Consider the following 13,413-nt stretch of genomic DNA (forward strand, 5'->3'; position numbering starts at 1 on the left):
GTTTTGCTTTATTTTTCCCCTTTGTCAAAGACTGCTTGGACATGAGTTTTGCATTAACAAATCATCCTGGTTATCATTTCTCTGAATATGTGATGAACCAAGAGGTTTATTTCATGTACTGCCCTCCTAATTCCCAACTATTACCAATTATGAATATTACCATTCCTCAGGCAGCAGCTTTTAGCATAAAGAGAAATTAAATGCAGAAGAACATCTTACCCTTCCCTGAAGACCCCTGTGAAGACTGAGATGTCAGCTGAGCCTCAGTATTGTTAAGCTGCTGCTTCAACATGGCAGCTTCTTTTTGGGCATTCTTTAAAAGCTCCTTTGTGTTAACGTGACGGTTTGTCTCAGTCTCCAGCTGCCTCTTGAGATCAAGGATGTGAACCTGCAAACACAAGGTTCTTCAACTTGTAATCATTCCCAGATGGCACAAAGACCACATGTGTTTATAAAGGAACCCACAGAGCTGGCAGGAGCCACAAAGCCAGAGCTTTATGGTCCCCAGAACAAGTTTAGCATATTTCCACTTACCTCTTGATTTTTGGTGAGGGAATGCCTTTGCTCCACCTCACTTTCTAGTTTCTTCTTCAGCTGAGATATCTCACGCTCCAGCTTTTCTATCTGGTTATTAAGCCTCTGCTTTGTCTCTGTCTCAGACTTCTCCAGTATTCCCTGAAAAAGAGCACAATGCACTGGGCTTAAAATCATTTTAGTGATTTTATTCTGAATTACTGCAGCACTTTATACAAAGTTATCACAACACTTCTTCCATTCACAGAACAAGTAATAGGTAGATGCAGAAAATTATGAAAAGTAGCACTTACAATGTGTGACTTAGTTTGGAAAGATTTTTTTAATAATATTGATACCATAAATAGTATTGCAAGAAAATCTATTATCCATGCAGTCTAATTACATGGACAAAAAAACCCCCAAAATCTACTACAGAAATAGGGTTCAGTCACATGATAAAATGTGCAAACTTGCAGACACTGTGTCAATATACCTCACAATAAATTATATGAAAGTATTAAAGTAAATATGATGTAATAAGAAAATAAACTAAAAAATAACATACAGATTTTTTCCTTTCACTTTGTTTCATGTGTTGTGTTTCTATTTCATTGTGACAGCTCTTCTCTTGGACTCAAAATTCTCAGGACTTTGCCCAGGTAAATAACAGGGTATCATAATGTAGGACAGGAACCACAAACCCACTGAAACAAGCTACTCAAGTACTTTATGTTGAATGTCTATTTGTAACCATATAAAAATCCACTTTAAGACCCAATACCACAACTGTTTTATTTGATTTTGATGGGTATTTATTGAAAACTCTGAGAGACAATCCCAACCTGGACATGACAGCAACAGCACATACCTGAATTGTTCTGAGATTAGTGAGCAGCAAGTTCTGTCCTCTCTGTTCAACCAGCAGAGAGTCTCGTTGCTGGGTCAAACGCACATCTGACATCTTCAAGATATCCTTCTCTTTCTTCAAGTTCTCTGCTCTTACCTTTAAGACAACAAGTAATAAGGATTTTGTTATCAATCCCAAATCCACCCATGAATTTTATATTCATGATCAGCCACTACTATGTTAATAAAAAGTTTTAATATTATAGATTGTCTATTAAAATCCATGTGAATTTAAGCAAGAAGAGGAAGAACACAACCACTGGATACCCTGTTTTCTGGGAACAGAAACACCTTGGAACAGTCTTAGACCTTCCCTCAGTACTTGAGAAATTTCAAGATAATCCTAAGAAAAACTCTTGTACTAACCTGGAATATGCAGCAGTGCCACATATAATTACTAACCTCTGCCACTGCCAGTTTTTCATTAGCTCCCCTCAGGTCCTGAGTCATGGTGTTAATGATCTGCTCCTGCTTCTGAGTGGTTGCTGTGAGTTTCTGTGTTCTCTCCTGCAGAGAGGTGATTTCTCGGCGATATCCTTCCACATTGTCCTGCAGCATCTCGTACCTGCCCAGGGATCAACAGCACAGCGTGTTTGCCACGTTCAGCTGCTCTGCTGCAAGAGGTGCATGCACACAGCTCTATGCTTCATGTTCTTATGCATCTGTTTGCACAGGTGTCTCTCTCAGCTAGAGGTTTTTGATCCTTCCTTCCCTATTTCCTCGTGTTCTTACACAGATTAGACAATACTAATGTTTAATTGGCAACTCTTCTTTAGCAAACAGTATCAAGCAGCCAACGTGATTGTGTCAGAGAACCCAGACCTAAGGCTGCCTTAAAATAGCTGATTTACCGTTTGGAGGCAAACTCCAGCTGTGTGGATATCTTGGCATTTTGGGACCTCAGGTCTGTGACCTGCTCCTGAAGCTTTTCATTTTGTTCGTTCAGCAACTTGTCGTTCTCTGCTTTTTCTTTTTTGTAGTTCTCAAAAACTTCCTGCAACTATGACAAAGAACAGACATCCAAGTGTCACCAAGAGTAGAAAGAAACAGTGATAAGTTTTTTCTGGTGCCTGCTGAAAAACGTACCTGCTTAAGAGCAGCCTTAGCCTCCACAGTCTCCACGGACTCACTCATGGACACTGGAGCAGGAGTTGACATGGCCTGAGGTAAATTCGGGCGCTTTGGAGTAGAGGTGAGACAAATCTCCTCTGGCACCATCCCTGAAGCTAAAAATGGATAAAGGGGATTTTAAAGGCAGCAATTCCTGCCAAGGCAGATGATCACACAGCCACAGTGGAATGGGGTTACCTTGCAGAGGAATGATGGCTCCCGTGGTCTGGGTGAGCAGGATGCGGAACATATCGCGCTGCCGGATGACGGACTCCACGAGCTGCAGCTGGTGCTGCCGCGACTCCCGCAGCTGCTGCAGCTCCCCGAGGGCTGTGTCCAGCTGGCTCTGGAGCTCAGAAATCCTGGAACAGCAGTGGCTTTCAGTAATGGACACTGAGAGGGGATCGTGCATATCAAGATGTTCTAGGCTCCTCCTTTCAGGAAAGACACTGAGGGGCTGGAGTGTGTGCAGGGCAGGGAATGGAGCTGGGAAGGGGCTGGAGCAGCAGGAGCAGCTGAGGGAGCTGGGGGGGATCAGCCTGGAGAAAAGGAGGCTCAGGGGGCACCTTCTGGCTCTGCAATTCCTGCCAGGAGGGGGAGCCGGGGGGGTCGGGCTCTGCTCCAGGGAACAGGGACAGGAGGAGAGAGGGAATGGCCTCAAGCTGGGCCAGGGCAAGGACAGGTTAGACATCAGGAGGAATTTCCTCCTGGAAAGGGTGGGCAGACACTGGAAGCAGCAGCTCAGGGAGGTCTGGAGTGCCCAGCTCTGGAGCTGTCCAAGGCAGGAGTGGCTGTGGCACTCAGTGCTCTGGACTGGAGACAAAGTGGGCATTGGGAGCAGGGCGGGCTCCATGGGCTGGGAAGGCTTTTCCAACCCCGGTGATCCTGGGATTCTATGACACAGTCCTGCAAATTTCTAGGAAGACAGGCCTTTGGGCCACCATTTGTAGATGAAAACAAAAGTAAGCCTTTACCACAAAAAGAATACAGGCAATTCTATTCATGGGAATAACTCCCAAAGTCAGCAGCACAGCAGAGTCAGGTTAAGAGCTTTTCACACAGGATTTCACTACCTGTGGGCTTTACAGTTAGTGAGGGAAATATCCACATACACAATTTTTTGTTCAGCCAACAGGAATGAAAAACAGCTCTGCTGTGTAAAATCACAGTCACTAAAAGACCAACATTTTTACTTCATATTTTGATGAGGACCTGCTACAAGATACACACCTATAAAGCCCTTTTAATCTAAACCTGAGGGCAATGTAGCTTAGTAAGAATTTGCTTTGATGAATTACATAGCTGCTCATGAGATATGCACACAATTAATAACAAGTAGAAGGAAAAAACTGACAAGTGTTTGACCAAATTCCTGTCACTCCTTAGTACAAAAGCTTGCAGAAGGAAGGGGTGACTCACTTGGATGAGGTTGTTTCCTGCTCCTCTTTTTCTCTGGCTTCTCCCAGCTCCCGAAGAGCCACCAGGAGACGCTGATTCTGCTGCTGGAGTTCTTGGATGTTTCTGTAGGAGACCAGATGCTGAGTGATCACTTCGGAGGAGCTGCTGATGTCAGCAGAGCTCACAGCCTCGTCACGGATCACATGATTGCCTCTGGCTTCTTCCAGTTCCATCAACAGCACACAAATCTGAAAAAGAATGTTGCAGTGCAAGGCTCGCACACAGACTCAAACATCTGCTCTGCAAAACAATGTATGAGAAATCAAATACTTGGAAATTAAGTGTTTCCACAACAGACAATAACAATCAATAAATCCTTGTGAGACAGTTACAGAAAAATCAAGGTGTCAAAAGGCAACAACATCAGAAGCAGATAATCCATGATCATTTCTGTATTCAGTCAAAGAAAGTTATACATGTGAGCTTCCTATCCCAGATATTTAACAATAGTATCCTAAAGCAGCACCACTTCGATCCAGCTGCATTTATTCCGGGTTTGACAGCAGAAATGGAGAAGCTTTTAACACCAGCAAAGCACTTAGGACAGCCAAGGTCTGCATGGGGCTGAACACAACTTCAAGCAAACATCAGAAACACAGCCCCACATTAATAAATAAATTACAAATATAGCACATTTAACCATAACATTTGTCCCACCTGCTGGGAGAGATCCTTTACTCGCACTTCCAGTCTCTGGCTTTCTCTTTCAAAGAAAGAGGCGTGTTTATTGGCCTGGTCAGCCTTATCCTGCAAGCAGTGGATCTCCTGCAAGCACACAGGACAGAACACATCAGACTCAGCTTGGACACATTCCTTTCCATGTAGACACATGCCTTGTGGGAAGGGAGCACTGAGGTGCAATTTTATGTCATTGGACAGACAAATATTACACTTTGTTCATAAAGATTCCTAATCTCTCAGAAAATAAGAGATTGTAAATCTTCACTAGAAAAAAACCTACAAAATGTGTTGGTTCTGTAAAATATTATGTACAGTCCCATAAACTGCAAGCCAGAAAGTTCCACAGATCTTTTCCCACAATAGAAGTTGACTGAAAGACCCACTTTATACTTTACCAGATCAATTAGGCTTAAAGAATTAAAAATTAACTTCTGCCATCATGTTGCATGCCCTTTTATTTTATACTGACCTTCATAGCTTGTTCAAGCTTTGCAGACAGACTCGCAACAGCTTTCTGGGATCGCTCGAATTCTTCACGCTGACGTTTTAAGATTGGGGCTTTGGCTTCCACTTCCTGCACTATTTCATCCAAATATTTATTGATTCTCTTGTTCTCCAGCTTTTCCATATGCAACTGATCCTGAGATTCTACATAGGCATTGTAGAGCTGCAACAAAAGGTTTTTTGGTTTGTTTTTGACACATCTGCTCTTAAAAAAGAACCACTGGTAATGATACGAGTCACACCTCAAGGCAGTGTAAGTTTATACAACTCCAGACTAGTTAACTCAGAGAAACACAGTGGACTTTGACAACAATGTGATTTTAGGGCTCATACCAAGGCATAACAGTTATACCTATTTATTTAAAAAAGTCAAACTTTATAGTGCAAGTCTCTGCAATAAAAGAACTCTGTAAAAGGCACAAATCTTAAGCAAATTTAAGACAATAGTAATGTCAAAAGTAGTAACACAGAAGAAAGCTGGACAGAACAGCCAGTTACAAACAATGAAAATACAAATTACATAAACAGAAGTGCAAAAACCTCTAGGATTTGTATGACCTGTGATTATATTAATTTTTTTAGGAAGTACAAGCCAAAAGCACAGCAGTACAGATTACAAAGTGGAAATAAGCAAAAAAAATCTGCATACAGAAAATAAGTTTATATTAACAAAACCCACTTATTTCTGAACTTGATCTACTAAATAAAAACTGTAAGATATGTTGACAAAAACTTCCAGTAACTTAGCCAGTAAAGTCTCCCTCATGTAAGACCTCTCTGACTTCAGCCAGGGATTACACCAAACCCAAAAGCTGCACCTCTGCATTATCCTGTCTCTCTGATGGTATTTCAGGGGCCTGGCTAAGCAAAGAGCTCCTCCTCACTCACCTCAGTCAACTTCATCCCAGGCTTGACCACTTTAGCCACGGCTGCAGCAGTGGGAGACATGGCTGCCAGTTCCTCCTCGGACAGGATGGCTCCTGGAGACACAATCCCATCAAAAAGCTGCAGTAATTCCCACCATAAAGATCCTTTAATAATCTAAACAATGTCTCATGCACCTTTCCAAATGGTGTATGCTAAACTACAATTTTAAGCCCTTAAAGTGACTCGTTTAAGAGCTTTCTGTAATGTCTCTTATACATATACATGTGCAAGTGACTGGTATTTCATACAATATTCCAAGTCATGCATTATCTCTGCCTGCTTTAACTGGAAATGCTGAAAAGCTTTTACTATCAGGACTCTTAAAATTTAGATCATTTCAGAACATCAGCAAGTGAAAAAGCTGGAGCAAAGTTTAACCTCAGGTTTCTTAGCAAACTGCCAGAGGTTTAGAGCAGCAGAACACTGGTTTATTTTCATTACATACTGGTTTATTTTCATTAAGTTAACACAGGAATATAGCAAATATACTTCATTCTTCTGATCCTTCCTGCTCTGCTCTTTTTTTCTTTAGAAATTGCTGATATGTAGCAAACAACAAAAAAGACAAAACTAGAACAGGGAATACTGAGTAAGATTCAATGTCAAATAGAAATTTAAGGACACAGGTTTGTTTTTAATTGTCTTTCTTTTTAAAGAGAAAAATAAGAATAGTTTATCATCTCCACTTCCACCTTTAGTAAACCATTAAGAGCATGATGACCCAGATTAAGGAAATGGTTCCTCTCCCTTTTCTTTGAAAAGGTAAATCAGATTAACTTCAAAAAACATTGGGATAATGTCCTAGTTCAGCAGGAGGGACCAGCTAACCCTGTGTGGGGGTGATCAAAGCTGTGTATTCTACCCCCTCTATTCATTCCCCAAGGTCAATGGGCCATTAGCAGCAGCTGCCCAGGGAGCCATTATCACCTTCACACCCAGCCTGAGGGGGGGCGGAGCTGCTAATGGGCCATCAACAGTTCAACACCCCCTGGCTCCCAGAGTTAATCACCCATTGTGTGAGTCCCCGCCCAGGGGGAGGGACTGAGTGCTCCCTGAGGGTACAGAAGTGGTGGATAAGAAGACCTCGGGAACTTCTCATTGGATCCAGAGCAGCAGCAGGACCTTGACAGGAGGAGATCACCGCTCTCGCCCAGACCACAGCCCTCGCCTGCACCAACAGGTTTTTCTTTTCCTTTTGCTCTGGACTTGGGGGAACCACAGGGGTCTCAGCACAAGGGCAAACAAACCCCCTTGGGTTTGTGCCCCAGGACACTGGGTTATACTGCTGGGGTTTTGTGAGTTGAAAGCAATTTCCCTTGTGTGTCAGTGTTGTTATTGTAATATTATTATTAAATTTTAGGTCTGACTTATAAACTCTCTCGTGGTGAGTTCATTTCCCCTGCTGGTTCGCCTTTAAACCAGCACAGATAGAAATGCACTTTCTGCTCATGGACACATACATGTGTGTGTAATGGTTGAAGCGACCACCGGATGGTTGGAGACATATTCAGTACCACATGCAACGGCCCAGAACACTATCTTGGGCCTTGAGAAACAGGTCTTGTGGAGGCATGGCACTCCAGATCACATTGAGTCAGATAACAGGACTCATTTCAAGAACAACCTAGTGGCCACTTGGGCACGGGAGCATGGTATCGAATGGGTATATCACATTCCATACCATGCACCTGCTGCTGGAAAGGTTGAAAGGTGCAATGGACTGTTAAAAACAACTCTGAAAGCACTAGGTGGAGGAACCTTCAAGAACTGGGATAAGCATTTAGCCAAGGCCACCTGGTTGGTTAACACCAGAGGCTCTGTCAATCGAGCTGGTCCTGCCCAAGCAGAATCCCTCCACACGGTAGATGGAGACAAAGTTCCAGCGATTCACTTGAGAGGCATGTTAGGGAAATCTGTCTGGATTACCCCTCCCTCGGGCCAAGACAAACCCATTCGTGGGATTGTTTTTGCCCAAGGGTCCGGAAACACCTGGTGGGTAATGAGGAAGGATGGTGAGATCCAGTGTGTGCCCCAAGGCAATCTAGCCTTGGGGAAGAACTAATTATGTGCTTTGAGTTGTGTTTTGCAGGAAACCAGACACAAGATGAGAAAAACCCAAACAAAGCCAGTACTGGTATCCCATGATGTCCAACGATAAGGCAGCCCTAAACTGTGGACTAGGCCTCAACTTGGAACTGTGACTCTAACCAAAAGGCAAAGGACTAAAGCTGAACTTATGATGGTGTTGATCCTTGATGACAAGACATCTGCCTTGAAGGACCGCATATGGACTATATATATATGTGTGGGATATAAGCAAATGCAATAATACAAAGATTGCGTGGAAAGACCAGTGTGAAATAAGGGGTGAAGAATGTAATGGTTTGACCCATGGCTTCCTCAGTAACCACTGTATCTAAGGAAGTTACAAGTATTCTACACGTGTCTTCCACATAGCAGGGGGGGAGCGGTTCGGTTCTGGGCTTCCCTGTCCTTGGCTGAGGAGCTGGAGGGAGGTGGTTGAAGTCTGGTCCCTCCGGTCCCTGGTGGTTCTCCTGTCCTGGGTGAGATTGTTTCATTCTTGTTCCCTTTCCTTGAGGTTTTTAATTGTGTTTGTTTTGATTCATTCGGTTTCTTTAGGTTGGGTTGGTGTCTTCCCTATTTTCCAGCTAATCAATCCCCTTTTCTCCCTTCCCCTCTCCCCTGGGGGTGGGATCCTATGTATTGTGTATAGTGTGGTTTGTAAATGCTAGTAAATATAATTTATTCTTTTTATTCAGTTCAGTTTCTTTAGAGTGCATGTCTTTTCTGTTTTTTTTTTCCCTTTCCTTTGCTGGGAAGGTTCTGGGAGGGGAAAGGGGGGGGCCAGTCCAGGGTTGGCAACAGCCAGGCCAAACCTGTGACATTATGTGTGTGTGTATATGGTGTACAAGCTTCAAAAATTAGTAACTCTAACTGAGAAAAGATGGTGTTAGATGAAAGCAGTTCCCCCCTCCAGAAATTCAGCACAGCATGCCATGCAGGACAACAGACAGCTGAGACTCTCAGTGCTTCAGGCCCCAGAGCCATCCCACCTTTGCGCTTCGTAGCAGACAGCAAGTCATTGGCGTTCTCCAGCTCCTTCTCCAGCTTACTGATCTTCTCTCTCAATTCCCTCTCCATGACAGCTTTGGACTCTTCCACCTCAGTCAAATGCTCCTGGGCTGCTTTATTAGCTACAATGAAATCAGAAAAGCAGTTGGGTTAATTTGTTTACGTTTATTTTAAAAATAAAGTTCACCTCTGTACCGTAACTTTTACTTTACCTCAATGTGATCTGCAGAAACTCGTGTGATAAAAAAACAGTAGCAAGAGAGAAGCATGAACCACTGCCTGCCACCTTTGCTTAGAAAAGGGCAGAAGTTTGAACTGTCCTTTCATTAGTGGAAAGGAATCTAAAATAACAAACTAAAGTGAAGTTTTATCTTGCAGAATTAGATCCTCTCATCATAATCAATAGTAAAATTCCAGGGGTATTTGAAAATAGTTCCCCAAACACAATTCAATTCATCAGACAAAATTTTTACTACAAAGTGACTGCTACTTTCATCTCCCCAAAAGCCCAATGAAGTTCCCTTCCTGAACACACAAACCCCATTTTCCATGCAACGGTTCTGAAAAGGAGCACAAGAGTTCTCCTTCCTTTGCCCTCTTCCACTCCCAGCTTACCTTCACCTGCTTCCTTCAGGAGCTTGTGCAGCTCTTCCACTGCTCCTGTCAGCTCATTGCTCTTTGCCTCAGAGTCATCAGCAGCACTCTAAAGAAAGCATTTTAGCTGCCCTTTAGTGCACAGCAACAGCAGCTGCATGTTTAAGAAAGCTTGAACTGACCAAGAATTATGAACACAGTTTTTTGAGAAAAATGCTAAAAGATTCACCTATACTGGGCAATCCTTTGCACTTGGGTTAAGTCTCCCTTTGATGCAAACTGCCCATCTGAGAGTAAGAAGCATCAGACATGGATTTGAGATAATTCTCAATACAATGTACAGCCTTGAGCTGTTCATAGCTGCTTCTGGCTTTGTCCCTTCTCCTCATTCAAGAAAACCAGAAGTTTTGAGGACTCAATTTTGATCAGTCTGAATAATTTGGTATTTTTAGGGAATTTTATATAATAATTCCCCAGTCAGACATCTCCCAAGTGCAAGACTGTACAATGTTTCTGTGGGTGTCTAAGCAAGAAAACTGAGGAAACAGAACTCAGTAACCTGTGCATGCAAACCAAAGAGCATGTGGTGTCTGCTTTAGCTGACTTTGTCCTAGTCAATACACTACAGGATATCTTTCACTCTTTGAGCCAACAAAACAAACACCAATTATTTGTTTAGGTGGAGTGCCATTATTTGGCAGAATCCAGGACATCAGCTGTGTCTTAATCAGGTCACTAATCCTTGCAGTGTTATCTGAAACAAACTTCTACGAACCAAACTCAGAAACATCTCTTGCAGTCACACTGTACACATAAACTTTTATATTTCAATTTATCCTAAGATGTAACCACATTCTTGCAAGAAACCTCAAAACAGTGAGAATAAAATTACATTTCAACCCCAGTTTAGCTTAATCTACAAAATAATCCAAACCACATAAGGTTTCAAATGCTGCCTAGGACAGCAGCAAAGAAAACAATGTTCTGGAAGTTTCAGTGTTCAGCAACAGAAGTCAGAGTTTGCCACATCCACCCCTTGTGGGGAAGAAACCCCAAACTGGCCTGCCTTACATTTAACCCTGAGATTCAGCCCCAGGTGTGCACTTGTAACAGATCAGTAACTCACCTTATACAAGTTGGATAATTTCATGTGGGCATTCAGCTCGTTGTGGAATCTCTCCTCCATACTTGCCTGCTGCTCTTTTGCCTGGCAAATTAAAGGAGAGACAGGGTAGGGGAGCATTCCACTATTTCTATGTCTCACATTTTATTTTTCCACCTGTAGAAGCAACTGTAATGCTGTTCGTATATTCATATATATATTCAAGTTGTCTCACCTCCTTCAGTTTATTCAGAAGTTCTTCCACATGCTTCTGAAGGTTTTCATTTGACTGTTTCAAGCTGTTCACCTGTTCCTCCAGTCTGGAAACCTATTTGAAGAAGAAATGACAACACTATATATATGTACAGATAGATATTTTTCCTTCTAGCCCATTTTACTTGGGAAAACACCCACCTTGTTGTTCTTTACTTAAAAAAAATCCCCACAAGTTGCAGAAGGAACATAAGTGGATACTCAAATAGAGTTATTAAAGTACTTGGCTTTGTTTGATATAGTTAGTTGGGTGTATAATTTGTAAGAAATGCCAGAAGCACTCAGTAATGACATTACCTCCTCCTTTTTGTTCTCCAGACTACATCTAAGCTCCAAGATTTCATTGCCTTTGTCCCTGGCAGTATGCAGAAGTTCATCTGTTTTGGCTTTCAGCTCAGCATTCAGCCACGTGTTTTGATTCTGCAGCAGTTCTTTTTCTTGTTCCAGCCTTTTCTCACGGTACTAAAAGGAAAATTGCCCAGTGTAATTGTGCTGGTTCCACAGAAAACAAATAAATCCTTCAGATCAGAGGAGGAGCAGCAACAATTTACTGTGAGTTGGTAAATAACACCAAATGACAGGCAGTGCTCCTGATCACACTGCTAATACCTTACTAAAAAGCTCTTGACACTTGAGTGAGTTTCCTCAAAGGGTACTTAGCTGGGAACATTAACTAGATTAGTACCCAGTTAAAGGAAATTTGAAGTCTTCCTCCTTTTTTATCCCTTCCTGCTCTCTTTATGGAGTTTATTCTGCCCACAGAAAAATGGTGCAGGTTCACAACTGATTACTTTTCTCCTTTCCACCTGCCCTCCTGGACCTGGAGTCCTTTCTACTGGGCAGAACTGCCACCACTGAGGCTTGGGAATGCTTGCCCAACTTGATACCCTTTGTCTTCTATAAATGCACATCTCACTTCCAATCACAGCCACCAATTTTATAATAAAACAATTTGCTGTAAGCAACAGGAGCTCACTTGACCTGCTTTCCAAGGGAATCAGGACAAGATGATGATTACATCACACACAAACAATGCACAGCACACACAACATGCCTATTGAGTCCCACTCACCTTCATGGAGACATCTGATGTTTGAAGCTCATCCAACTTCAGTTGAAGTTTGGCCTTTTCTGTGTTTGCTTCTGTGAGTTTTTCATTTAAGCGTTTTACATCCTCTGGAGGAGGGAAACTGGTGTTAAAAAGGCTAATTGTGTAACAGCTCTGGTTACTCACATAACTAAATTGTAAAGAATGACAACAGGCAAGATATAATGTATGTAATTGTATGTTGGGTAATAAGATACTGTAAAAGGCATGTTTTTAAATCTACAAAAACAAGCACCAAACTGCTGGTTTTCTGCAATTACTGTGTTATTTCCTGTCTTGTTTCCTTCTCTCTACAGTTTCCTGCCAATCCACTGTTTGGTGCTGCCTGGATGCTGGAAACTCCAATTCAAAGGTCCCAGCACCCCTTTTATTCCATGTTTTGTGTCTGTGTCCTTGGCTGTACCATTTAAATGTTCGACCTCCTGGGATCGCCTTTCGCTTGTTCGAACCAAGTCTCTCTTTTCAGCTTCCAGTTCTTCCTTCTCTCTATTTAACTGGCTCTGAAAAAATGACAAAAATCAATAAAGGCACGTGCTCAGCTCTCTGTAACAATCCACAGTCACAGCTTACATTCAGAATCACACAGCAGCAAGCCAAACCTCAGCAAGGCCCCCCAGCCACGTGAAAAGGTGGGTAAGAGCCTCACAGAGTGGGCAGCTGCACCAGCCTATGAAAAGGAGCTGTTCAAAGCTGCACTTCATTTTAATATTCTTTGAAAGGCAGCTTTGACAGCCAAGACTTCACTGAAACAGTTTTATTTGGTTAAATGAAAGAGGTAACAGAGTAAACAAGGAATGACTATGTGCGAAAATCAACACAAAAATCAAATCAATGATCCTGGATCATTCACAGGCACCAGCATTGCTTCTGCCTTCCAGGTGTCCCCACACAGCACCTCAGTCAGGCCCACAGGGAAGCCCCTCTGGGGAAAGAGTCACATCAGTCCTGTCACTCTTGAAAAATCAATCTAATGATGCCAAAAGGGTTTTTGTTCTGATTTTCACATTTTGTAGATTTTAGGAACACAGTAGTTGTAGATTTTTAGAGGGTTAATATTTCTAACAGTTTCAGTTTAATGCCTTTCTATCACTACCCCTGTCCCAGAACAGGGAGCTCAAATTCCTTTAGTTAATTAATCTTG

The 13,413-nt window shown here is 42.5% G+C and overlaps 1 protein-coding gene across 3 annotated transcripts in view; it reads right to left on the minus strand.

The window, feature by feature from the left end:
* TPR (translocated promoter region, nuclear basket protein) overlaps positions 1–13,413 on the minus strand; it is a 38,311-nt gene that overhangs the window by 21,341 nt on the left and 3,557 nt on the right. For all 3 annotated transcript variants that reach the window (XM_071565810.1, XM_071565809.1, XM_071565808.1), the window contains exons 4-21: positions 12,676–12,772; positions 12,237–12,340; positions 11,462–11,626; positions 11,127–11,219; positions 10,916–10,996; positions 9,811–9,898; positions 9,177–9,317; positions 6,064–6,155; positions 5,141–5,338; positions 4,648–4,755; positions 3,952–4,178; positions 2,731–2,894; positions 2,509–2,648; positions 2,274–2,422; positions 1,825–1,987; positions 1,385–1,519; positions 535–675; positions 220–388 (exon numbers count right to left, since the gene is read on the minus strand). In XM_071565810.1, coding sequence (XP_071421911.1) covers positions 220–388; positions 535–675; positions 1,385–1,519; positions 1,825–1,987; positions 2,274–2,422; positions 2,509–2,648; positions 2,731–2,894; positions 3,952–4,178; positions 4,648–4,755; positions 5,141–5,338; positions 6,064–6,155; positions 9,177–9,317; positions 9,811–9,898; positions 10,916–10,996; positions 11,127–11,219; positions 11,462–11,626; positions 12,237–12,340; positions 12,676–12,772 — 2,455 coding nt within the window. The remainder of the gene's footprint in view (positions 1–219; positions 389–534; positions 676–1,384; positions 1,520–1,824; positions 1,988–2,273; positions 2,423–2,508; positions 2,649–2,730; positions 2,895–3,951; positions 4,179–4,647; positions 4,756–5,140; positions 5,339–6,063; positions 6,156–9,176; positions 9,318–9,810; positions 9,899–10,915; positions 10,997–11,126; positions 11,220–11,461; positions 11,627–12,236; positions 12,341–12,675; positions 12,773–13,413) is intronic.

This window comes from Pithys albifrons, chromosome 10 (assembly GCF_047495875.1).
Source record: "Pithys albifrons albifrons isolate INPA30051 chromosome 10, PitAlb_v1, whole genome shotgun sequence".
Lineage (NCBI taxonomy): Eukaryota > Metazoa > Chordata > Aves > Passeriformes > Thamnophilidae > Pithys > Pithys albifrons.